The 22,137-nt window shown below is 41.8% G+C and overlaps 1 protein-coding gene across 1 annotated transcript in view; it reads right to left on the reverse strand.

Annotated features, from left to right (window-relative positions):
* Positions 1-22,137, reverse strand: part of LOC134984027 (zinc finger protein 850-like) — a 586,502-nt gene that overhangs the window by 458,810 nt on the left and 105,555 nt on the right. Inside the window, exon 4 of the mRNA XM_063949670.1 lies at positions 10,621-11,442. Within this exon, the coding sequence (XP_063805740.1) occupies positions 10,621-11,442 (822 nt within the window). The remainder of the gene's footprint in view (positions 1-10,620; positions 11,443-22,137) is intronic.

Here is a 22,137-nt window from a genome sequence, read left to right on the forward strand (position 1 = left end):
TGGTATAAACAGTGTGTACACAAACCGTTTAACTTTCAAAAAGAGCTCATATGATATTGTAAAGACGATGTGAAAATATTACAAAAAGCTTGTGATGCTTTCAGATCGGCTGTTATAGCCATGACAGAACAGGAGTTTCTAATAACAAAGGCAAAAAAAAGGTTGTGGTTAAACGTCACATCGAGGCTTTTCAATTAGTCAATTTTTACAGGAAAAGACACTGGCCCTTGTACCGGGTGATAACTATCACAAGACTCAGAAGCGTTACTCAACGCCAGCCATACAGTGGTTAATGTACATAGAGCACAAAGAAGGTGTGAGTATAAGACACGCTTTACAAGGGGGCAAGAAGAAAGTTGGTAAATACAGCCTTGATGGTTACGCCGTGATTAACGGCACACCCACTGCTTTTGAATTCCAAGGTTGTTTTTATCACGGCTGTGGTGCTTGTTACAACGCCGATGATAAAAACAAACTGACTAAAACGACCTACGGTCAATTACACCACAAGTTGCTGGTAAAGTTGCACTACCTTAAACGATGTGGATTTCAGATACGTGAAATCTGGGGTTGTGAATGGAAGTCTATGCTAAAGTCTGATGTGGATCTACAGGCTTTTCTGAAGGGTAAAGAATTACCCGAACCCTTGGAGCCACGTGATGCTCTTTATGGCGGGCTCACAAACGCCATAAAGCTGTATCACAAAACAGGTTGTGATTTAAAAATTCACTATTTTGATTTTACCAGCCTGTACCTGTATGTTAACAAAACCAAAATGTATCCTATACAGCACCCACACATTATTTATAAGGATTTTGGTGATGTCACAAAGTATTTAGGTTTTGCCAGGGTTACAGTTTACCCGCCTTGTGGTCTATTCTTTCCGGTTCTGCCGGTTGAAATGGGTGGCAAGTTAATGTTTCCATTATATCGCACATGCGCCGAGTCTGGACAGACTGAGCCGTGCGTTCATGATTCAGAAAAACGTGCACTCATCGGTACATGGTGTACCGTGGAACTAAACTTGGCTGTAGAAATGGGGTACATGGTGTGTAAAATCTATGAGGTGTGGCATTTTCATGAGAGATCTGACAAATTGTTTTCAGGCTACATTAAAACGCACCTCAGGGATAAACAAGAGGCCTCTGGTTATCCCGAATGGTGTACAGACGCCGGGAAACGCCAAGAGTATATAGACGCCTATCAAAAAAATGAAGGCATGTCTTTACGACCCGATCACATAGAAATCAACCTGGCTAAAAGACAAATTTCAAAATTGTTTTTAAATTCCTTATGGGGTAAATTTGGTCAATGTAGCAACATGCCCAATTCGTGTCTAGTGACCAATCCGGACAAACGTTTTGAATACGCGTTCTTACCGTACTATGATGTGTCCGCTTTGGACTTTGTTGACGATGATACCGTTATGGTAAATTGGAAGTATGCCAAAGACCATTACACCAGGGGCACAATTTCAAATGTAACTATAGCCATCTTTACAACTGCTTATGCACGTGTTGAACTGTACTAACTACCGTATAGATTACAAGATAGATGTCTTTATCACGACTCAGATTCTGTAATTTTTGTCAGTATACCTGGTGACTGGAGCCCGCCATTGGGTGATTATTTAGGCGAGTTGACCAACGAACTACCCACAGGCACCCATATAACAGAATTTGTCTCAGCCGGTCCCAAGTCATACGGCTATCGACTAAACAACGGAAAGACCTGTTTATAGGTTAAAGGTATAATGCTCAATGTTGATAATGCGCAGCACGTTAACTTTGACAGCCTGAAAGAACTGGTCTTAGATTATCCTTTAAACCCCGAAGGCGACGACCAGAAAAAGGTTGTGATCCGTCAACCCGGTATAGTACGTGTGAAAAAGTGCTGGCAGATAGAGACTCGTACTTTGCAGAAGAAGCAAAGGTGTGTTTATACTAAACAGTCTCTTACGGACAACTTCACAACACTGCCATTCGGCTATTAAGATGGACACCAGATTTCAGCACCCTTTCTCATGTATTTTAGCGGGTCCGTCCAATTCGGGTAAAAGTTATTTTGTGAAAACGCTGTTGCAGCATGCTGCAACGCATATAACTCATGTACCAATAATGTTGTTTCGTTTTACACCTGTTGGCAGCCTATATACGACCAACTTCTGTGTGATTACCCCAGTACGCGGTTTATAGAGGGTTTACCAGAGTCTTTTAGCGATGATCAACTTTTTCCCCCTGATAAGATTAATTTAACAGTGATTGATGATCTGATGGACGCAGCAAGTAATAATTCTGAGGTTGGGAAAGCTTTCACAAAGTATGTACACCATCGTAATCTCAGTATCCTGTACCTTGTCCAAAACATATTTTGTCAAGGTAAAAAGTGCAGAACTATACATTTAAACACAAAATATATGGTCCTGTCCAAAAACCCCAGGGATAAAATGCAGGTGGGCATTCTGGCTAGACAAATGTACCCATCGAAACATCGTTTTTTTCTCGAATCCTATGAATCCGCAACGGCTGCCCCTTATGGGTATTTACTGGTTGATTTAAGAAACAACGCTCTTGACGATTATCGTTTACGAAGCGGCTTATTCCCACCAGACACACCTGTCGCTTTTGTCATTAAGAAGCGCGGTTCTATAAAGCTATAACCGTACAACCTTTAGTCATTTGTTGTCATTCTAACAACGGTGAACATGTCGGGGCGGATAAGACGTAATTGGGTGCTTTTAAAAACGTTAATTAAAGCTACACCAACCCAAAGAAACGCTATTTTATCCAACGCTTCAAACGATTTAGTCACGGCTATTTGTGAGATAGCGCTCAACACGCTTAAAGGTAAAATACCGCAGTCTCAATGACAGTTGAACTACCTTAAAAAGAAGCGAGAGCTTATAAAATCACTTTGTAATAAGAAATGTGCCATTGGAAAAAAGAAGATGTTGGTTAAACAGTCGGGTGGTTTTATCGGTTCGCTGCTTGGTTTTGCTATACCGCTAATTACAGGACTATTGTCTAATCGCTGATGGAGTACGCTGAGAAAATGTATCTGGTGCCTCAGAATCAGATAGACCGTTTACATAACAAACCGAACAGCAACGACATACGTAAAACAGCAACACACGGTCTAGATGTAGAGATCGTGAAAATACTACAGAATAATGATTTAGCAGAATATGAAAAAGCAAAGCGATATACAATGTTGTTGCAGAGATATCTGGTGTTGAGTAAACAGGCTGATAGTGAAATGTCAACTTTAGCTCTTTTATCCCCCGTTGCAAAATCTGTTGATGAATCAAATAACACGACACAACCTGTTGCGCCCGATGCTGTTTATCATTAGCTTTTGAGCGGTGTTAATGCCCAGTATAAAAAAAACTGTGAAATACTATTGAGTAAAATGACACGCTCTAAACAGATCACAGACTGGAACAGTAAAGGGGAGTTTCTGTACAAAGGCATCACTGTGCCTGGTTCCAACATGTTAGATTTAATAAGAAGCATCACGCAAAGCCACGGTGTGTCGATCCGTAATATACCGAACGGGTGGCCTGAATTTATGCGGGCTATGTCTGAATTAAATATTCCCTCAACCGTCATAGCCAATGCTGCAAATAGAATGTGCTTAGAACGCTTAAAAGCTGAGAAGCAGGAGGCCTCTGATAGCACTGTGACATCACCCATGTCGCTACAAACCCTTAACAAAGGTTGAATAAATGTTTTAAGTCCACCAGGGTTAACAACAACGCACGGTTACTTACTACCTAGGAAAAGATCCGTAAATATATTTCAGGATTCACAGTGGCTGAAACTATAACATATAACTAATTTATAATATTTTTATACACTGTATTTTATGTTGGCATTTTGCGCCATAATGTTTTATTTATGTCAATAATATTTTATGTAATGTTTTAAATGTGTCTTTACCGTGTTATATATATATATATATATATATATATATATATCAATAAAGTATGCTTATGATTTATAAAACAACATTTTGTTCTTTGTTTCTATTGCTGTAAACGGAAGAAATTTCAAGCACGTGATATAAAGTTTAAGAAACAACGTTGTTTATTAGAAAAACATCATAGATATGATGAGTTGTACATAAAACGTATCAAACAGAATGTTGATTACAAGTTACACAAACAATACGTTGTACGTAACACGCTTCACACACAATGTTGTGTGTGAAACGTTTTATGTACAACGCGCCATAGTTATGCCGCGTTGTACATAAAACGCTTCACAAACAACGTTGGTTACAAGTTACACAATTCTGTATATATCTATATGCATAATGACTCAGACAATGGCTTCTTGGGAGTCGTCTTACAAAATTTGAAACAAAACAATCATTACGTTTTGTGTCATCACTAAAACGGGCCAGTACATCCACATATTTGTATTTTTAACACATGTAAAATATAAAGTATATGCAATATTGACCGCAAACGGTGCTGTTAAAATTTTGCAACTGCTTATTTTGGTGATAAACACTTTTTAAATTCAAGTTTAAAAAATGTATTATAGCTTTTGGGAATAGGAGGCTGTCAGGGGCTAACCCGTAAGAATCAAAAAATAACATTCACGCTGTTTTGTTAAAATAAGCGGCCAACCAGTGCTCACCCGGCTGCCCGCTGCTATGAGTATTGATTACAAACGCGCAGGGGTATTGCGCCAGTTTACTGACCGGTAACATATCGCACGAGTACGTTCCTTTAAAAATATGCAGTGTGCTTTGCACAGCGTACAGAATACAGTTTATCTGTAATGTGTTCATTTTTTCAGCAGCGTAGTGTTAGTTTATTTCATTTATAGATAATTGTACAGCACATAGCGCCTTTGATTAATCTCGATGATGTTATCAAATAGAGCGTATATTATCACATTGACTTCTGCAAAGCGGAATTTGGCACGTAGATTGCCTGTTCTTATCAGGGAAAGGTGTTCTCCACACTCCTGTTCTGGTGAAAGGTCAAAAGCAAATAGCGTGTAGCCTCTGTGGTACTCTTCGCGGTCAATCAGTATACCATTGTCAGATTTCTGCTTATTTGTGATCTGTATGAGTGACATATACTCTCTTATAGCATTACCGCGTTCAAAGTCGGGTTGAAATGGTTTGGCGGGGTGCGGTGTTCCATCCAGATAAAGGGACGCAAAACTTACATTTTTATGTTCAAAGCAAAGGGGATTCTGGTTATGGATTCTTGAAAATGATTCGTTATCCACAAAACAGGCTATAACTGTTTTCGGCACTTGACCTAAAAATAGATTTTCTAGATTAAATACTCTACTGCCTGTTGGTATGCTGTAGATTTTCATCCCAACGCGGTCAACCGCGTATTTCGCGTTACCGTTTAACAGGGCCTGTGCATGCCCAATCCGCACGGCTGGTGAGACCTGAACTCTTTTCATGAACAGGGATGCCGCTGTGATCTGTATTTTAAAGGCATCCGCTTCAGACGACATTAAGCAGAATGCGTCTTTGTTTCTGGTTAGTTTAATCTTCAGATCAACGGCGTTTAAAATTAGTTTATGTTGATGGAAAAGGTCGTAGTGAAGCGGTCCTAGCAATTCAACCGTGCGACTCTGCTCTGTTGCTCTTGCTCATTTTTTGAACCCTGTATTCGGACCGTTCAGCACCGTGTTGTTAAATTCTCCAGCCGAATCTTTGTAAAATAATCCTGTTGTGTGTTTTGTTGACCGTGCATCCGAGCTGTAATTCAATATAGTCTCAATGTACGCGCGGTATGCGTAAAGATTGTTGGATTGTGATATGAGCCTGTCGCCCAAAGTTACATCCACTTGGTTGAATAAAGTCGCTATTGGGTAATTAATAAGTGCGACCCGCGCACCTTGCGGTATCGGTGTGTTATCGGTTCGTACGATCTTGCACGTCACGTACAACAGCGTGTTGTTCAGATCGTAGTAGTGTTCACCCCTGGCTGCTATATAAAATTCAAGTGGAGCTGTGTCGGATAATGCCGCTAAAGGTTGAACTTCGACGTATAGACTTTTCTGCGTTTCTCCGCCTCCGGGTCTGTTTCAGCGGCTTGCACGTCACGTACAACAGCGTGTTGTTCAGATCGTAGTAGTGTTCACCCCTGGCTGCTATATAAAATTCAAGTGGAGCTGTGTCGGATAATGCCGCTAAAGGTTGAACTTCGACGTATAGACTTTTCTGCGTTTCTCCGCCTCCGGGTCTGTTTCAGCGGCTTCGTCACTGACGAAGCCGCTGAAATAGACCCGGAGGCGGAGAAACGCGTTTGTGGGCATACCAGAGGAGTTGTGAGTCAGGAGAGTACTCTCCATTATCTGCTGCAATCAATTGTGAGGCTCATAAACCCTCATTACCGGCTGATGAACTGCTTTCTCCCAACCCCAGTGCACAGGGGAAGGAGTGTATATATATATATATTTTAATCAGGCTGGCAATTACAACAGCCACCAAGGATAAAAGTTGTAAGTGAGTGCTTTTGCTAAATGCACTCTAGTCCTTGTGGAAATGGATCACAGCATAATGATTCACCTGATTATATGTGCTTCACCTAATCAATCAAACTAACCGTATGTGAAGTGGATGGTTAGAGGTTGTGGCGAATTAGAGAGCATTTTGCCTATTATCTTGTTCTGGACTGAATCTAACACCTCTTACTAATCTTGATTTATACCTCCCACAAAAAGGAAAAAGTGGTTGGAGGTTTTGGTTCCGCATGAAAAATAGTAATATTCTTGCACGCTGCCTATAACTAACAAATATTTGCATAAGAGACTTGCTGGATACAAATTAACTCATTGTGCAGCTGGAACTGGAAACATACTAACCCATTCTTCAGTTTTTCTATGGAATGCATGCATGCTTAACCTACTAAATTATTGATTCATCTATTGTGGATTTTCTTCAATATATAAGAAAACATATCAAGTGTAAGCCATAATAGATTTATTAATTAAGGGTGATTTAGAAATATTTTATTGTGTGATCTAGGAAACATGTATTGATTGTTTTATAAGTTTATACTGGCCGGTATATGCTTGTAATTATAGCATTGTGGTTTTTTTATACATATCAGTAAAGAATATATTTTACCAAAGTGAACAGCGCTTTCTCGTTTTTGTTTGTTGTATTCTGCTGTGGAGGGGTTAGGATCATCCCTCAGAGTGTAGCTGCTTTTCACTTTGGATGTGACAGCGCCATGTGCAAATTTGTATTTTAGTGATCGTACGTTAGTCTTAATCCAACGTCCAGTTTCAGTTGTACAATTTCAGTATTGATTACGTTCAGTAACGCTTCGATTGTTTCATAAAAACCCGGTTTAATGCAGAAACTCGCAACTCTCGCCACCGGCTGATCCGCCGTTCCATCCCATGATAATTGCAGTCTACAATCTTGTAAATCCAATGTATTCCACGTGTGCGGATATTGTATCTCAGTAAGTGCTACTTCCCATTCGCCTTTTAAGTCTATCGGTTTAGCCAACTTTGTCGTATAGTTAGAAATCTTATTTTGTGGGAAAGTAGCCCCCGAGGCGTTGCTGGGTAAGGTTATGTAGAACGACTTGCCATCCATTGCTCATCTTGTTTAGATTGTGATGAGCTTTATATGTCTTTTATCACCGATGCCGCGACCCAACTGTTACATTTTGTTGGGTACCCGCGCCACTTGACTAACGCGTATTTTCGGCCTCTGACCGTCTTATTTTTTTAAATCTTTTCCACTTTGTAAACCCTGTTATAGTTTTTTGGTATGCTTTGAAGCTCTTCGGGGTAAAAACGACCTGTTATAACTTCACCGTACAGATCTGCCAACTTATAAAGCGGCTTAAGCCCTTTAGTATTCACACTATGTAAAACAAATATCTTCTCAGAAAAACTCTGTTCGTAACCTTTCTGAAATATGTCCTTATATTTAGAAATACGGACGTGGTCACAGATTCCTAAACAAACGGGGGCTTTCTTACTTCTAAAGTAATCACCGTAGGTCGTTTTGAAGACACTCAATGCGTTAGAGTCATTCACATAATTTGGAGCACGCTTAATCGTTCTATGGTATGTGTTATTATAGCTGCGTATGAAGACTTGTAAAACGTCTATATATCTGTAGGTATTCTTTGCCGTGAAATAGCGCCACATGCGTGTTTTTAAAGTCCTTTTGAATCGCTCTATAACAGCCGCTTTCACATCGTTATTGGTCGTGAAATGCTTTATACCGTTTTTCTAACACCTTTTTTAGGTTTCTGTTTAGAAACTCTTTACCATTATCGGTTTGTAGCTTCATCGGCAAAGCACACCGCTGGAATATTATTTAAAAAGCATTAGCGACTGTTGCAGCGTTCTTAGCGGTCAGACTTTCAGCCCACACCCTCTTACTGAATATATCGATGACTGTTAATATGTATTTAACACCATCGTTGTATTTTGACAGATCAGCGAAACCAAATCGCATTGCCACTGTTGGTTTATACCCGATACACAAATCATGTTCTTTTTATCGTTTTTTCTTACCGGTTTGTGCAACGTGTATGCCTCTTGTTCTTGTAACCACTTTCTTACGTCGGATCTTTTAAATTTATTTCTAACCGACCCATATTTATTAATGCCGATAAAACTACCTGGTTTTAACACTGTGTAATATGCATCTTTCATCCGCTTGATTTGACGCGCTGCGTTGCGTGACATTCTGCGACTGGTGTTACGTGACACTCTTTTCAAAGCCTATATATATATATATATATATATATATATATATATATAATGGCAGTGCGAACCGTCACTCCGTGCTGGAACAGTAACTTGTAGGTGCCTTCAGTAGAAGTGATGAATAGCAGAAAACAGGACTGCGGCACTCAAATCAAAAAAGTGAAGGTTTTTACTGGAGCATGTAAAAGGTTACAGAATGCCTATGCAAGGCCGACGTTTCGGTGCTCCAAGCACCCTTTTCAAGGCAGGCATGACATTCTAAATAAAAGGTAGCTAAATGTTAGCTACCTTTATTTAGAATTTCATGCCTGCCTTGAAAACGGTGCTTGGAGCACCGAAACGTCGGCCTTGCATAGGCATTCTGTAACCTTTTACATGCTCCAGTAAAAAACCTTCACTTTTTTGATTTGAGTGCCGCAGTCCTGTTTTCTGCTATATATATATAAATTTATTTAAACGTACTTGCGGATTCTGCGACTGGTGTTACGTGACATTCTTCACGTTTAAATTGCTGGAATGTGTGAACTATAACACTGTAGTTTTGTTAACAAGTGTACAAAATAGTAAATGTTTTCATCACAAGCTGGTTTGTGATACAGCTTTATTGCATATTCTGCGACTGGTGTTACGTGACACTCTTTTCAAAGTCATTATCTTTTAATACAGTTTAATATCGAACTCTATAAATTTAATATAAAATGTATGTTTAATATCGAACGCAATAAATTTTATATAAAATTTTATATAAAAGCGATATCAAACACAATCATTTAATATTAAAGGAGGCGGAGCCTAGGTGAAAGGGCATGTGTCACCTGTCACTTTGACAGAAAGGTGGTCTTTCTCTACTCGCTATTGTTCAATATTTTCATTAACGACCTAACAGAAGGTCTAGAGAGCATGGTGTCAATTTTTGAAGATGATACCAAATTGTGTAAGGCTATAAATACAGAGGAGGATGCCGAGTCTCTTCAGAACGACTTAGTTAAATTAGAAGCATGGGCAGCCAAATGGAGAATGCGCTTCAACACAGACAAGTGTAAGGTAATGCACTGTGGTAACAAGAACAAAAATTACACCTACCTACTAAATGGGGTAGAATTAGGGGATTCTGTACTGGAAAAGGATTTAGGTGTCCTCAAAGGATAGCAAGCTAAGCAGTAGTACCCAAAGTAGGACTGCAGCAAAGAAGGCTAATAAGATATTAGCATGCATAAAACGGGGTATTGATGCTAGGGACGAGAGTATTATACTCCCGTTATATAAATCACTAGTGAATCCACACCTTGAATACTGTGTACAATTCTGGGCACCGTACTACAAAAAGGATATCCTGGAGCTTGAAAAGGTACAGAGGAGGGCGACCAAACTAATTAAGGGCATGGAGACGATGGAATACAAGGAAAGGCTTGAAAGACTAGGCATGTTTACATTGGAAAAGCGGAGACTAAGAGGGGATATGATCAACATCTACAAATATATAAGGGGACAATACACAGAGCTTGCGCGGGACCTGTTTTTGGTTAGATCAACACAGAGGACTCGTGGACACTCGCTCAGGTTAGAGAGGAGATTCCGCACAATACGGCGTAAAGGCTATTTCACGGTAAAGACAATACGTGTTTGGAATTCCCTACCCGAGGGAGTTGTAATGGCGGAATCTGTCAACACCTTTAAGAATGGGTTAGATAAATTCCTAATGGATAAGGATATCCAGGGGTATGGTGCATAGTCATGCATTATAGTTACTACAAATAGGGATAAAATGCAACGGCTGACAGCAGCATCAGTCAGAAATTTTAGTCAAATCATCATGCATCAGAGACCACAAATAGGTTGAACTCGATGGACAATTGTCTTTTTTCAACCTCAGATACTATGTTACTATGTTACTATGACTTCTCTGATGTCTAACAAGATGCGATTTGTTTGTAAAACCTTTCCCACACTCAGAACATGGAAATGGTTTCTCACCTGTATGAATTTTCTGATGTATAACAAGATGTGATTTGTATATAAAACATTTCCCACACTCATAACATGGAAATGGCTTCTCACCTGTGTGACTTCTGTGATGTATAACAAGATGTGATTTCTGTATAAAACATTTCCCACACTCAGAGCAAGAAAATGGCCTCTCACCTGTGTGACTTCTCTGATGTATAACAAGATCTGATGTGTGCGCAAAACATTTCCCACACTCAGAACATGGAAATGGCTTCTCACCTGTGTGATGTCTGTTATGTCTAACGAGACCTGATTTGTGTGTAAAACATTTCCCACACTCAGAACATGGAAATGCTTTCTTACCTATGTGACTTCTTTGATGTATAACAAGATGTGATTTCTGGATAAAACATTTCCCACACTCAGAGCAAGAAAATGGCTTCTCACCTGTGTGACTTCTCTGATGTATAACAAGATCTGATGTGTGCGCAAAACATTTCCCACACTCAGAACATGGAAATGGCTTCTCACCTGTGTGACTTCTGTGATGTAGAACAAGATGTGATTTCTGGATAAAACATTTCCCACACTCAGAGCAAGAAAATGGCTTCTCACCTGTGTGACTTCTGTTATGTCTAACAAGATCTGATGTGTATGCAAAACATTTCCCACACTCAGAACATGGAAATGGCCTCTCACCTGTGTGACTTCTCTGATGTCTAACAAGATGTGATTTGTATGTAAAACATTTCCCACACTCAGAACATATCAGTGGCCTTTCACCCACTTTACCTGTGTGTGGGTTAATAAGCTTTGTGTTCTGTGTGAAACATTTGGCATCTATAGAACACGGAAACACGGTATCTACTCTCAGAGCTGTAACAGATGCACCAATATCACAGTGATCAGGAGAACATTTCGCAGGATCAGGGGGACCAGCTGATAGACCAGGATGTATAATTGGGGTAATGGGGTTAGCTCCTGGAGAATCCTGTCTACTGTCATTATCTTTTATGTAACAATCCGGGGATAACATTAGATGTCGTTCTGAGATATTCCTGCTTGTGTGTCCATCTGCTGGAAATAAAATACATTACGGAAATGTGACATTTTCTGTAACAATATTAATCTTGTAAACAATAGGAGAAGACAACTCTCTGGGACACAATTATAAATTTGTGTGTATATTAAAACATAACTTTTAATGAATGCTTTATAATATTATGTCTCAGACTATCATTGTGTCCACCCTCCTGAGAACACTCACAATAACAAATGTAATATTATAATAAGTCTTAGATACATCTCTCTCTCTTGTACTGGTAACTAACCATGAAGTATAAATGGAGATGTAGTCACTCACCAAGTCCTATGTCAGCACCAATGTAAAACAATGGATGGGGAACATATCGTATGAATTGGAGATTCTAGATGAACAATAATATCAGTCATATGAGCTGATGGATCAGAGAAATGTCTCCTAACGTTACTCCTGGAAGCATTGGTAAGGTAGTATTCCTTTATGTGTGTGCTCATACGCTGGTAAGCCTGTACATGTGTTACTCACCCTTATATAAGGTATATTGCTACAGCAGAGTAGGTGTGGAACAAGGTACTTTACATGCAATACACCATATAATACACTGCAATCATCATCATCATCTCCTAGGTTATAATCCAGTCTTACACCCCCATCATCAGTGTCTTACCTCTATTCTCAATAGTAATAAGGATGATGTGTGTATGGTAAGTATGATACAGAGAAGTACATATCAGAATCTATACAGCTGCCGCCATACTTCTGCTTCTCATACGTGTGCTACTGGCAGCAGTGAACATCTGAGTGAGAGTGCAGGGAAGACAGCAGAGTCTGATGAGAAAGAGACTGGATCTGCCTTTGCAGGGATATACCACACCTGTCACCCCTGTTAGAATATAAAATAATAAATAAGAGGGGCGTGGTCCATCCAGACGTACTTTCTGGAGATCTCCTCACTAAGAGGCTTCTTATCTACCCTACCTGATAGCTCTCAGCCGCTGCTGCGACCAAGACCCAATCTATTAAGTCCCCCGCTCCTCCTGCCCTATAGCGGCTCGCTCTGCTCACTCCGGGCACTGTTCACTGCTGCAGCCTAGTGACGCCGCGGAAGCCATGGGCTGTATTCTCCGGACACCTGACTTGGAGGCGCTTTTGGCTCAGTCGAGATCACTTGCTCTCCCATTCACATGGGTGCACAGCTTCTGCTACTGATGGGGACAGAACGGGCTGCCCACAGTCACCGGAGACCGGCGGTGGTATTGGGAAGTGAAATGGCTGCCATTATGGATCCTGGTACTCGGCCATCACATGCTTTGCCTTCTGCCTTCAATAAGGTGTAAAATTGATATAAACTACTAAATAAGTGTCCTGATGGCTGGATTGGGGTCACTGCACTAAATTGAAGCATTTGCCTGGAGGTGAAACTACCTTCTATTTATATGGTACCACTAGCATCTACTTCCTCTCAGTCTACATGCAGAGCCCAGTATCAAGTATCGTCTGAGTACAGCTCATTACACTCTGATTACAACCTCACAGTATATTATTTTGTGGATTTATCCACTGAATATATTTTGCCATTTGTGTCTCTCTGTGCTGAGTACTTCACGTCTGTGATCACGCTGACCTCTAGTGGAATTTCTCAGTCATTACTGTGTTATTTGAGTTGCATTACATCATGTTTACTTGAAATTTTGGCTCAGATACCCCTGTCACCCCGACTAAGAATGTCATTTTGAACTGAGTCATCTTGATGTAACCTCCTGACAGCGTACTACTGCTCCTTTTATTTATAGATCGTTTCTATTTTCCTATCTCTGAGAGGTCAGTCTCTTTGTAGTCAGCTTACCATGCCTCCAAAAAAGGTTAAAAGGTACCAAATCGGCCCCGCCTGTCCATCTCTTTAGTACCTCGAATTCAGGTGGTACTTCTGAGACTGCTACAACATCATCTGCTTCTTCTTGTCAGATGCACCGCCCAGCTGTAATGGCTGAAGACGTCTTAAGACTCTCTAGATGATCCTGTTACTCTACGATCTATACATTCTATGTTATCTGCATTTAAGGACTGAAATAACCTCAGAACTTAACTCTAATATTCAAGCTTTGAGGTCAGATATCAGTGAGATTGGCACTCATACAGACTAAGATGAGATTGTTGCGTCTCACAAAGATCTGATTTCAGCACGACACCCTTCAGGAAGACCCGGTCTCTATTCGTGATAAAGTTATTGATTTAGAAGACAGGTCTCAGAGAAATAATATCAGAATAATGGGCATTCTGGATTCTTTTACAAATGCTGAGCTTTAAGTTTATGCCACGGTCCTCTTTTCAGAAACTTCCACCGAAGGCTTCTGCCGCGGACCTTCTTATTACTGACAGGATCCATAGACTCCCAAAGTCCAAACAGACCCCTATCCAAGCACCGATGGACACTCTGCTCAGGGTGCACTTTTTCACCTTAAAGAAAGCATTCTATGAGCCACTGTCTTCCTGATCCACAGCTGAGTGCCTGGATAATCTGCGCTATTTCCAGAAACTTCTCCTGCGACGCTGGGCAAAAGGCATCTGTTCCACCCAAGGAAATGTGCAATACAAATACAAATGGGGCTTTCCTACTAAGGTTATTGTAATGAGAAATGGTGCCTTCACAGAGATACCTTCACCTGAGGATGGCCCTGCTATTCTGAAAAAGTGGGACATTCCTGTGGACAGTACTTCATGACACTTTACCTAAACCAATCCCGGAGGCGTTGTTTTCCGTCTTCAAGTAATATGCTAAAGGAGTAAGACTGTTAGAGACACTCAGAGTTTGTTTCCTACTGTAACATGTGACAACTGGGACTAAGTTACTGGACATGGATCTATTTTTGGGCCAGATTTATTTGTTCTTGTTATGTGCTATTTAATTGCTATATGGTATATGGTCTGATATTCTTTCTACTCTTACGTTTCGTTATACCTTTCTAGAATGTTTGGGTGATCAGGTAAAGCATGAGTGATTCATGTAACATCCTGTTGCCCTTATATCTGTGTTGGTAGAACCTAAATTGGATATCAGACCATGTTCTTGGCCTTTACCTCCTTTGGATACATTGGTTACATTGAGATTTGATATTTCTTTGTACAATTGTTACTATGATGACTAGATTTTGCACTCTCGTATGGCTACTTGGGGTAGTCGGTGGATTTCCCTTTTAGGCCCGACCACCACCTTTTTCTACCTTTCTGTCACGGTACCCTAGTGACGGAACCTCTAGCTTCTTTATGGACGCTATTTCTGTTTGTCTCCCATTTTTGTTCCCTATTTTATTTTTTCTGTTATTTGATAGTTTGAAGTATGCACACGCCCTACAGACTCTATTGGACTTTACACAGATGATCCTAGATGTTTCATTCAATGATCTGATCTCTATCACGGTGACGTTTTTAAGTCTTAATGTAAAAGGTCTTAATTCTCCCCGTAAGAGACGTCTTGCAATAAAATATTTTGCTGACCAGAAGGCGGCGGTGGTAGCCATTCAGGAATCACATGATCCATTGCACTCTCCCCCTCAGTTTACCAATAACTACCCAGCATGCTCTATCTCCTGTGGTGTAGCCATCCTTTCTAATAGATCCTGCCCCTTTCACCTGGAAAGCAAGTGGGTGGATTGCAATGGTAGATATTGGATTCTAGTTGGGAAATTCATTATAAATATGTCCCCCTTACTTCTCTCTATACCCCTATAGCAAGACAGCCCCGAATTCTTATATATTGTTTTTCAAAAGCTACAAGAAATTGCACTTCTCCTTATGGGAGATTTTACTCTTGCTCCAGACCCTCATCTTGATAGATCCTCCACTACTGATGAACAGACCAGTAATGCCGCCCGTTCCTCAGCTTCCTCATGCTCCGTTTATTAGCTGAATTTGACCTTTGACCGAGTGTGAAGGACATAGTGAGTGGGAAGAATATACACAGATTTTAGGCTGGCTGATTATAATAGATATATGTTCCTGTTATCAGTATCTCAGATGGAAACGGTCTGGTAAGATGTTTGGCGTATTGTATTCATAAGTAGGTGAAAGGGGACAGTTGTCCAGGATAAGATAAATTATGTTATACTGAATGACTACTGCACCCAGCATCACAGACCCTGAGTGTAATATCTGGTAAGACAATGTCAGCGTATCTTTGCAGGGTATAAAGTCTAGAGGCTTACACATAGCAGGTTAGTTCTGACTGAAGCTAGTTCTGTCTGCAGCAGATATAGACTTCATAAACCCACCTCAGTTTAATAAATTCAGACAGAGTTATTAAAGAGGGACCCTGAGGGCGACTGAACTATATTGTTTAAACTACGTAATCGATGACCATCATCTGGGACAGATCATGAAACATCTGAGATAAGAGCGGAGTATTCTAATTTGTTCTTCCTATTACTGTAGCTGAGTATAACTTGTTATTTGCAGGTTCTCATTGTTGTAACTTAGAGAAATAAATGCTTATCCTTTATAATATGTCCTGTGTCAGTCTCCGTATTTATAACATTGTATCCCAGAACCTGGTTGCTTGAATTTTTCTACCGACAACAATTTCATGGTCTGATCACACCCCTCTGATAGGGTCCTGGTCGCCTTTTCCCGCTACTCCTCCTTTACCACCTTGGAGATTGCAGGATTATATATTAATGGATGCTGAAGGCACCAGAACTTTGCAAGAGGCCCTGTCCTCCTACTTAGACGTGAATGCTCCTGAAGATACATCCATTATGAACCATTGGTGTGCTCTTAAGGCCATGGATCAGAAGCCAGAGAAGGCTGTCATCCAAGTGCCAGGGGACAGGTAATCAGCTGGGAATGTGCAGGATTCTAAATGCTGGTTCCCACACACCAGCTCAATAAATGTATTATATACCTAAGGCGACGGTAGCAAGACTCAGATGCTGCCAACTCAGTAACAGGAGCCGGTCATTAGCCAATTCCCTGAGGCCGGCTGTTACAGGAGCATGTGGATACATGACAGGGGCTGCACCAGATATTTCCTAAGCATTGTGTCACGTGGCATGAGGAACCCCGAGCCTGTGCCCCAGCAAGCAGCCGCACCATGCAGGAAATAAGTGGTTTATATATAGACTGGCGTGTGCTACCAGGGACACTCTCATGTAATACCATAGGTGGAGGTACTGCTAGCACACAGTGACATGATGTGAAGGGGAGAGCAGGAGTATAATAGGGGCTGATGGCTCCTGATGTATGAGATACACCAGAGAGTGTGGGGAGGAGACCGGTCAGATCTCTGGGCTGGTAACACACAGTGACATGATGTGAGGGAAGAGCAGGAGTATAATAGAGGCTGATGGCTCCTGATGTATGAGATACACCAGAGAGTGTGGGGAGGAGACTGGTCAGATCTCTGGGCTGGTAACACACAGTGACATGATGTGAGGAGGAGAGCAGGAGTATAATAGGGGCTGATGTCTCCTGATGTATGAGATACACCAGAGAGTGTGGGGAGGAGACTGGTCAGATCTCTGGGCTAGTAACACACAGTGACATGATGTGAGGGAAGAGCAGGAGTATAATAGAGGCTGATGGCTCCTGATGTATGAGATACACCAGAGAGTGTGGGGAGGGGACTGGTCAGATCTCTGGGCTGATAACACACAGTGACATGATGTGAGGGAAGAGCAGGAGTATAATAGAGGCTGATGGCTCCTGATGTATGAGATACACCAGAGAGTGTGGGGAGGAGACTGGTCAGATCTCTGGGCTGGTAACACACAGTGACATGATGTGAGGAGGAGAGCAGGAGTATAATAGGGGCTGATGTCTCCTGATGTATGAGATACACCAGAGAGTGTGGGCAGGAGACTGGTCAGATCTCTGGGCTGGTAACACACAGTGACATGATGTGAGGGGGAGAGCAGGAGTATAATTGGGGATGATGGCTCCTGATGTATGAGATACACCAGAGTGTGTGGGGAGGGGACTGGTCAGATCTCTGGGCTGGTAACACACAGTGACATGATGTGAGGGGGAGAGCAGGAGTATAATAGGGGCTGATGGCTCCTGATGTATGAGATACACCAGAGAGTGTGGGGAGGAGACTGGTCAGATCTCTGGGCTGGTAACACACAGTGACATGATGTGAGGAGGAGAGCAGGAGTATAATAGGGGCTGATGTCTCCTGATGTATGAGATACACCAGAGAGTGTGGGCAGGAGACTGGTCAGATCTCTGGGCTGGTAACACACAGTGACATGATGTGAGGGGAGAGCAGGAGTATAATAGGGGCTGATGTCTCCTGACTCTCCCACTGGGAAAATACATATTCCACATTAGTTTGTACTGACAGAGGAGGGTGTAGGATAAGAGATTGCTGTAGTGACTGAGCAACGAGAATATGTGACTTCTGTAATAAGTGTTTATTACTCACCTGTGCCGATATCTGTAGGGATTTCCTCCTCCTTACAATTCTGATCACCCCACACATACGTCTCTTCTTCTCCCTCTAAATCTTCTGCCTTTATATCAGTCACATACGTCTCTTCTTCTCCCTCTATATCTTCTGCCTTCATATCAGTCACATACGTCTCTTCTTCTCCCTCTATATCTTCTGCCTTTATATCAGTCACATACGTTTCTTCTTCTCCATCTATATCTTCTGCCTTTATATCAGTCACATACGTCTCTTCTTCTCCATCTATATCTTCTGCCTTTATATCAGTCACATACGTCTCTTCTTCTCCCTCTAGATCTTCTGCCTTCATATCAGTCACATACGTCTCTTCTTCTCCCTCTATATCTTCTGCCTTTATATCAGTCAAATACGTCTCTTCTCCCCCTATATCTTCTTCCTTTATATCAGTCACATACGTCTCTTCTTCTCCCTCTATATCTTCTGTCTTTATATCAGTCACATACGTCTCTTCTTCTTCCTCTATATCTTCTGCCTTCATATCAGTCACATACGTCTCTTCTTCTCCCTCTGTACCTTTGACTTTAATATTACTTAATTGGGCTTCACCCTATGTAAACCATTAATAAAAGATTGTAAAATTGTTGATTTCAGTAATAGATTAAACAATACAAATATAATGACACACACAGCTGCTTTACAGATCATATAGTGACAGTCACTTTGGGTGAGACCCTAAATCCCACCTACCTGATCCTCCTGTGGGATCCTGTGATTCTCCTCTGTACAATCCTGGGAATACAGAGGACGGGGACATCTCTCTGGGGTATCTCTGTTACTGGGCCCATCTGTAGGAGACACACAGTGACTGAGTACAGTGTATACATGTGATTATCAGATGATGTGTGTATATAGGGGCCCCCATACCTGCCCTCCCCTGTACATTACATGACAGTCTCCTCTTACCCAGTGATGTCAGGGGCCGGTGATTCTCCATCATCACGTCCTTGTACAGACCCCTGTGTTCCTCTATATACTCAACCTCCTGCATGGGGACATAGACAGTGACATCCTGACACCTTATAGGAACCTGACACACAGAGTGATAAAGTCATCCCACCAGATTACTGTATAATGCCCCATTCCCAGTAGTCACCTCTCCAGTCATCACCCAGACACATCCCCCGGTGTTACTGTATAATGTCCCATTCCCAGCAGTCAACTCTCCAGTCATCACCCAGACACATCCCCCGGTGTTACTGTATAATTCCCCATTCCCAGCAGTCACCTCTCCAGTCATCAGCCAGACATGTCCACTGGTGTTACTGTATAATGCCCCATTCCCAGCAGTCATATCTCCAGTCATCGTCCAGACACATCCCCCGGTGTTACTGTATAATGTCCCATTCCCAGCAGTCACCTCTCCAATCATCACCCAGACACATCCCCTGGTGTTAATGCATAATGTCCCATTCCCAGCAGTTACCTCTCCAGTCATCACCCAGACACGTCCCCTGGTGTTACTGTATAATGTCCCCTTCCCAGCAGTCACTTCTCCAGTCATCACCCAGACACATCCTTCGTGTTACTGTATAATGCCCCATTCCCAGCAGCCACCTCTCCAGTCATCACCCAGACACATCCCCTGGTGTTACTGTATAATGCTCCATTCCGAGCAGTCACCTCTCCAGTCAGCAACTGAATGATCTTGTTGGTGAGTTCCAGGATCTTCTTGTCATTGTGTCTCTCATGTTTCAGTGAGTGAGGTGGAGGCACCGTGATGGAGCTCTGGATTCTACTCAGTCCTCCTGATACATGGGGATGGCGGCTCGGTGTCTCAAACTCATTGGATGTCTTCTTCACTATTGTGTAATCCTGTGTAATGGTGGAGACATCATATATCAATATATACACTCCCAGATCCCCTCACCTCCCAAGTCATGTCCCTATATTATTACTATAGAAATAAGTGACGTCACTGTGACACTCCCAGATTCCCTCACCTCCCCATTCATGTCCCTGTATTATTACTATAGATATGTGATGTCACTGTGACACTCCCAGATCCCCTCACCTCCCCAGTCATGTCCCTATTTTATTACTATAGATGTAAGTGATATCACTGTGACATTCCCAGATCCTCTCACCTCCCCAATCAGGTGCCTGTATTAATACTATAGATATGTGACATCACTGTGTCACTCCCAGATTCCCTTACCTCCTCAGTCATGTCCCTGTATTATTACTATAGATATAAGTGATTTTACTGTGACGCTCCCAGATCCCCCAAACTCCCCAGTCATGTCCCTGTATTATTACCGTAGATATAAGTGACCTCACTATGATGCTCCGATTGCCTCATCTCCCCAGTCATGTCCCTGTATTATTACTATAGATAAAAGTGACGTCACTGTGACACTCCCAGATCCTCCCCAGTCATGTCCTTGTATAATTACTTAAGATATAAGTGACGCCACTGTGACGCTCCCAGACCCCCTCACCTCCCCAGTCATGGCCCTGTATTATTACTATATATATATGTGATGTTATAGTGACACTCCCAGATCACCTCACCTCCACAGTCAAGTCCTTGTATAATTACTTTAGGTATAAGTGACGTCACTGTGACGCTCCCAGACCCCCTCACCTCCCCAGTCACGGCCCTGTATTATTACTATAGATATGTGATGTTATAGTGACACTCCCAGATCACCTCACATCCCCAGTCATGTCCTGGAATTATTACTATAGATATAAGTGATGTGACTGTGATGCACCCAGATCGCATCACCTCCCCAGTCATGTCCCTGAATTATTACTATAGATATAAGTGATGTCACTGTGACACTCCCAGATTCGCTCACATTCCCAGTCATGTCCCTGCATTATTACTATAGACTGCATTTGAAGGGGGAAGGGGAAAAGGGATATTGTTGCACAGTAGACTAAATTTAAGTAGATTCTACTATTAATTACAAATGTTGGTTATTTGTCGAAAAAACCCTAATGTCAGTTCTATAATATGTGAATACATAGATAGGGGGTGCTACCACAGATCATGTAATAACTTGTCTCTTCCTTGTTTCCAGTTATTACTATAGACAAAAGTGACATCACTGTGATGCTCCCAAATGCCCTCACCTCCCCAGTCATGTCCCTGTATTATTGCTAGAGATATATGTGACGTCAAAGTGATGCTCCCAGATCCCATTACCTCCCCAGTCATGTCCCTGTATTATTACTATAGATATAAGTGATGTCACTGTGACACTCCCAGATCCCCTCACCTCCCCAGTTATGTCCCTGTATAATTACTACAGATATAAGTGATGTCACTGTGACGCTTCCAGATCTCCTCATCTCCCCAGTCATGTCCCTGTATTATTACTATAGCTATAAGTGACATCACTGTGACGCTACCAGATCCCCCCACCTCCACAGTCAAGTCCCTGTATTATTACTATAAATATAAGTTACTTACCAGTAACGCTTCAAAATCCCCTCACCTCCCTAGTCATGTCCCTGTATTATTACTATAGATATAAGTGATGTCACTGTGATGGTCTAAGACCCCCTAACCTCCCCAGTGACACCCCTGTATTATTACTATAGATATGTGACCTCATGGTGACGCTCCGATTCCCTCACCTCCCCAGTCATGTCCATGTATTATTACTGTAGATATAAATGATGTCACTGTGACACTCCCAGATCCCCTCACCTTCCCAGTCATGTTCCTGTATTGTTACTTTAGATATAAGGTCACTGTGACGCTCCCAGATCCACTCACCTCCCCAGTCAGTAGGTAGATGATCTCCAGGGTGATATTTATTATCCTCTCAGTCCTGTGACTCCTGTCCTTGTCCATCCTCAGTGAATCAGAGAGAATACAGAACGTGTGATGTGTAATAAAGACTCCGAACCCCACAGCTGGAGTTCCTGGAATAAATATAATACATAAAACATATTGCACATGTAACATAGTAAATGTGGAATAGAGTGGCCATTAAGTCTCCTATTTCTCCACAGCC

Source organism: Pseudophryne corroboree (assembly GCF_028390025.1).
Source record: "Pseudophryne corroboree isolate aPseCor3 chromosome 3 unlocalized genomic scaffold, aPseCor3.hap2 SUPER_3_unloc_30, whole genome shotgun sequence".
NCBI classification, from domain to species: Eukaryota; Metazoa; Chordata; class Amphibia; order Anura; family Myobatrachidae; genus Pseudophryne; species Pseudophryne corroboree.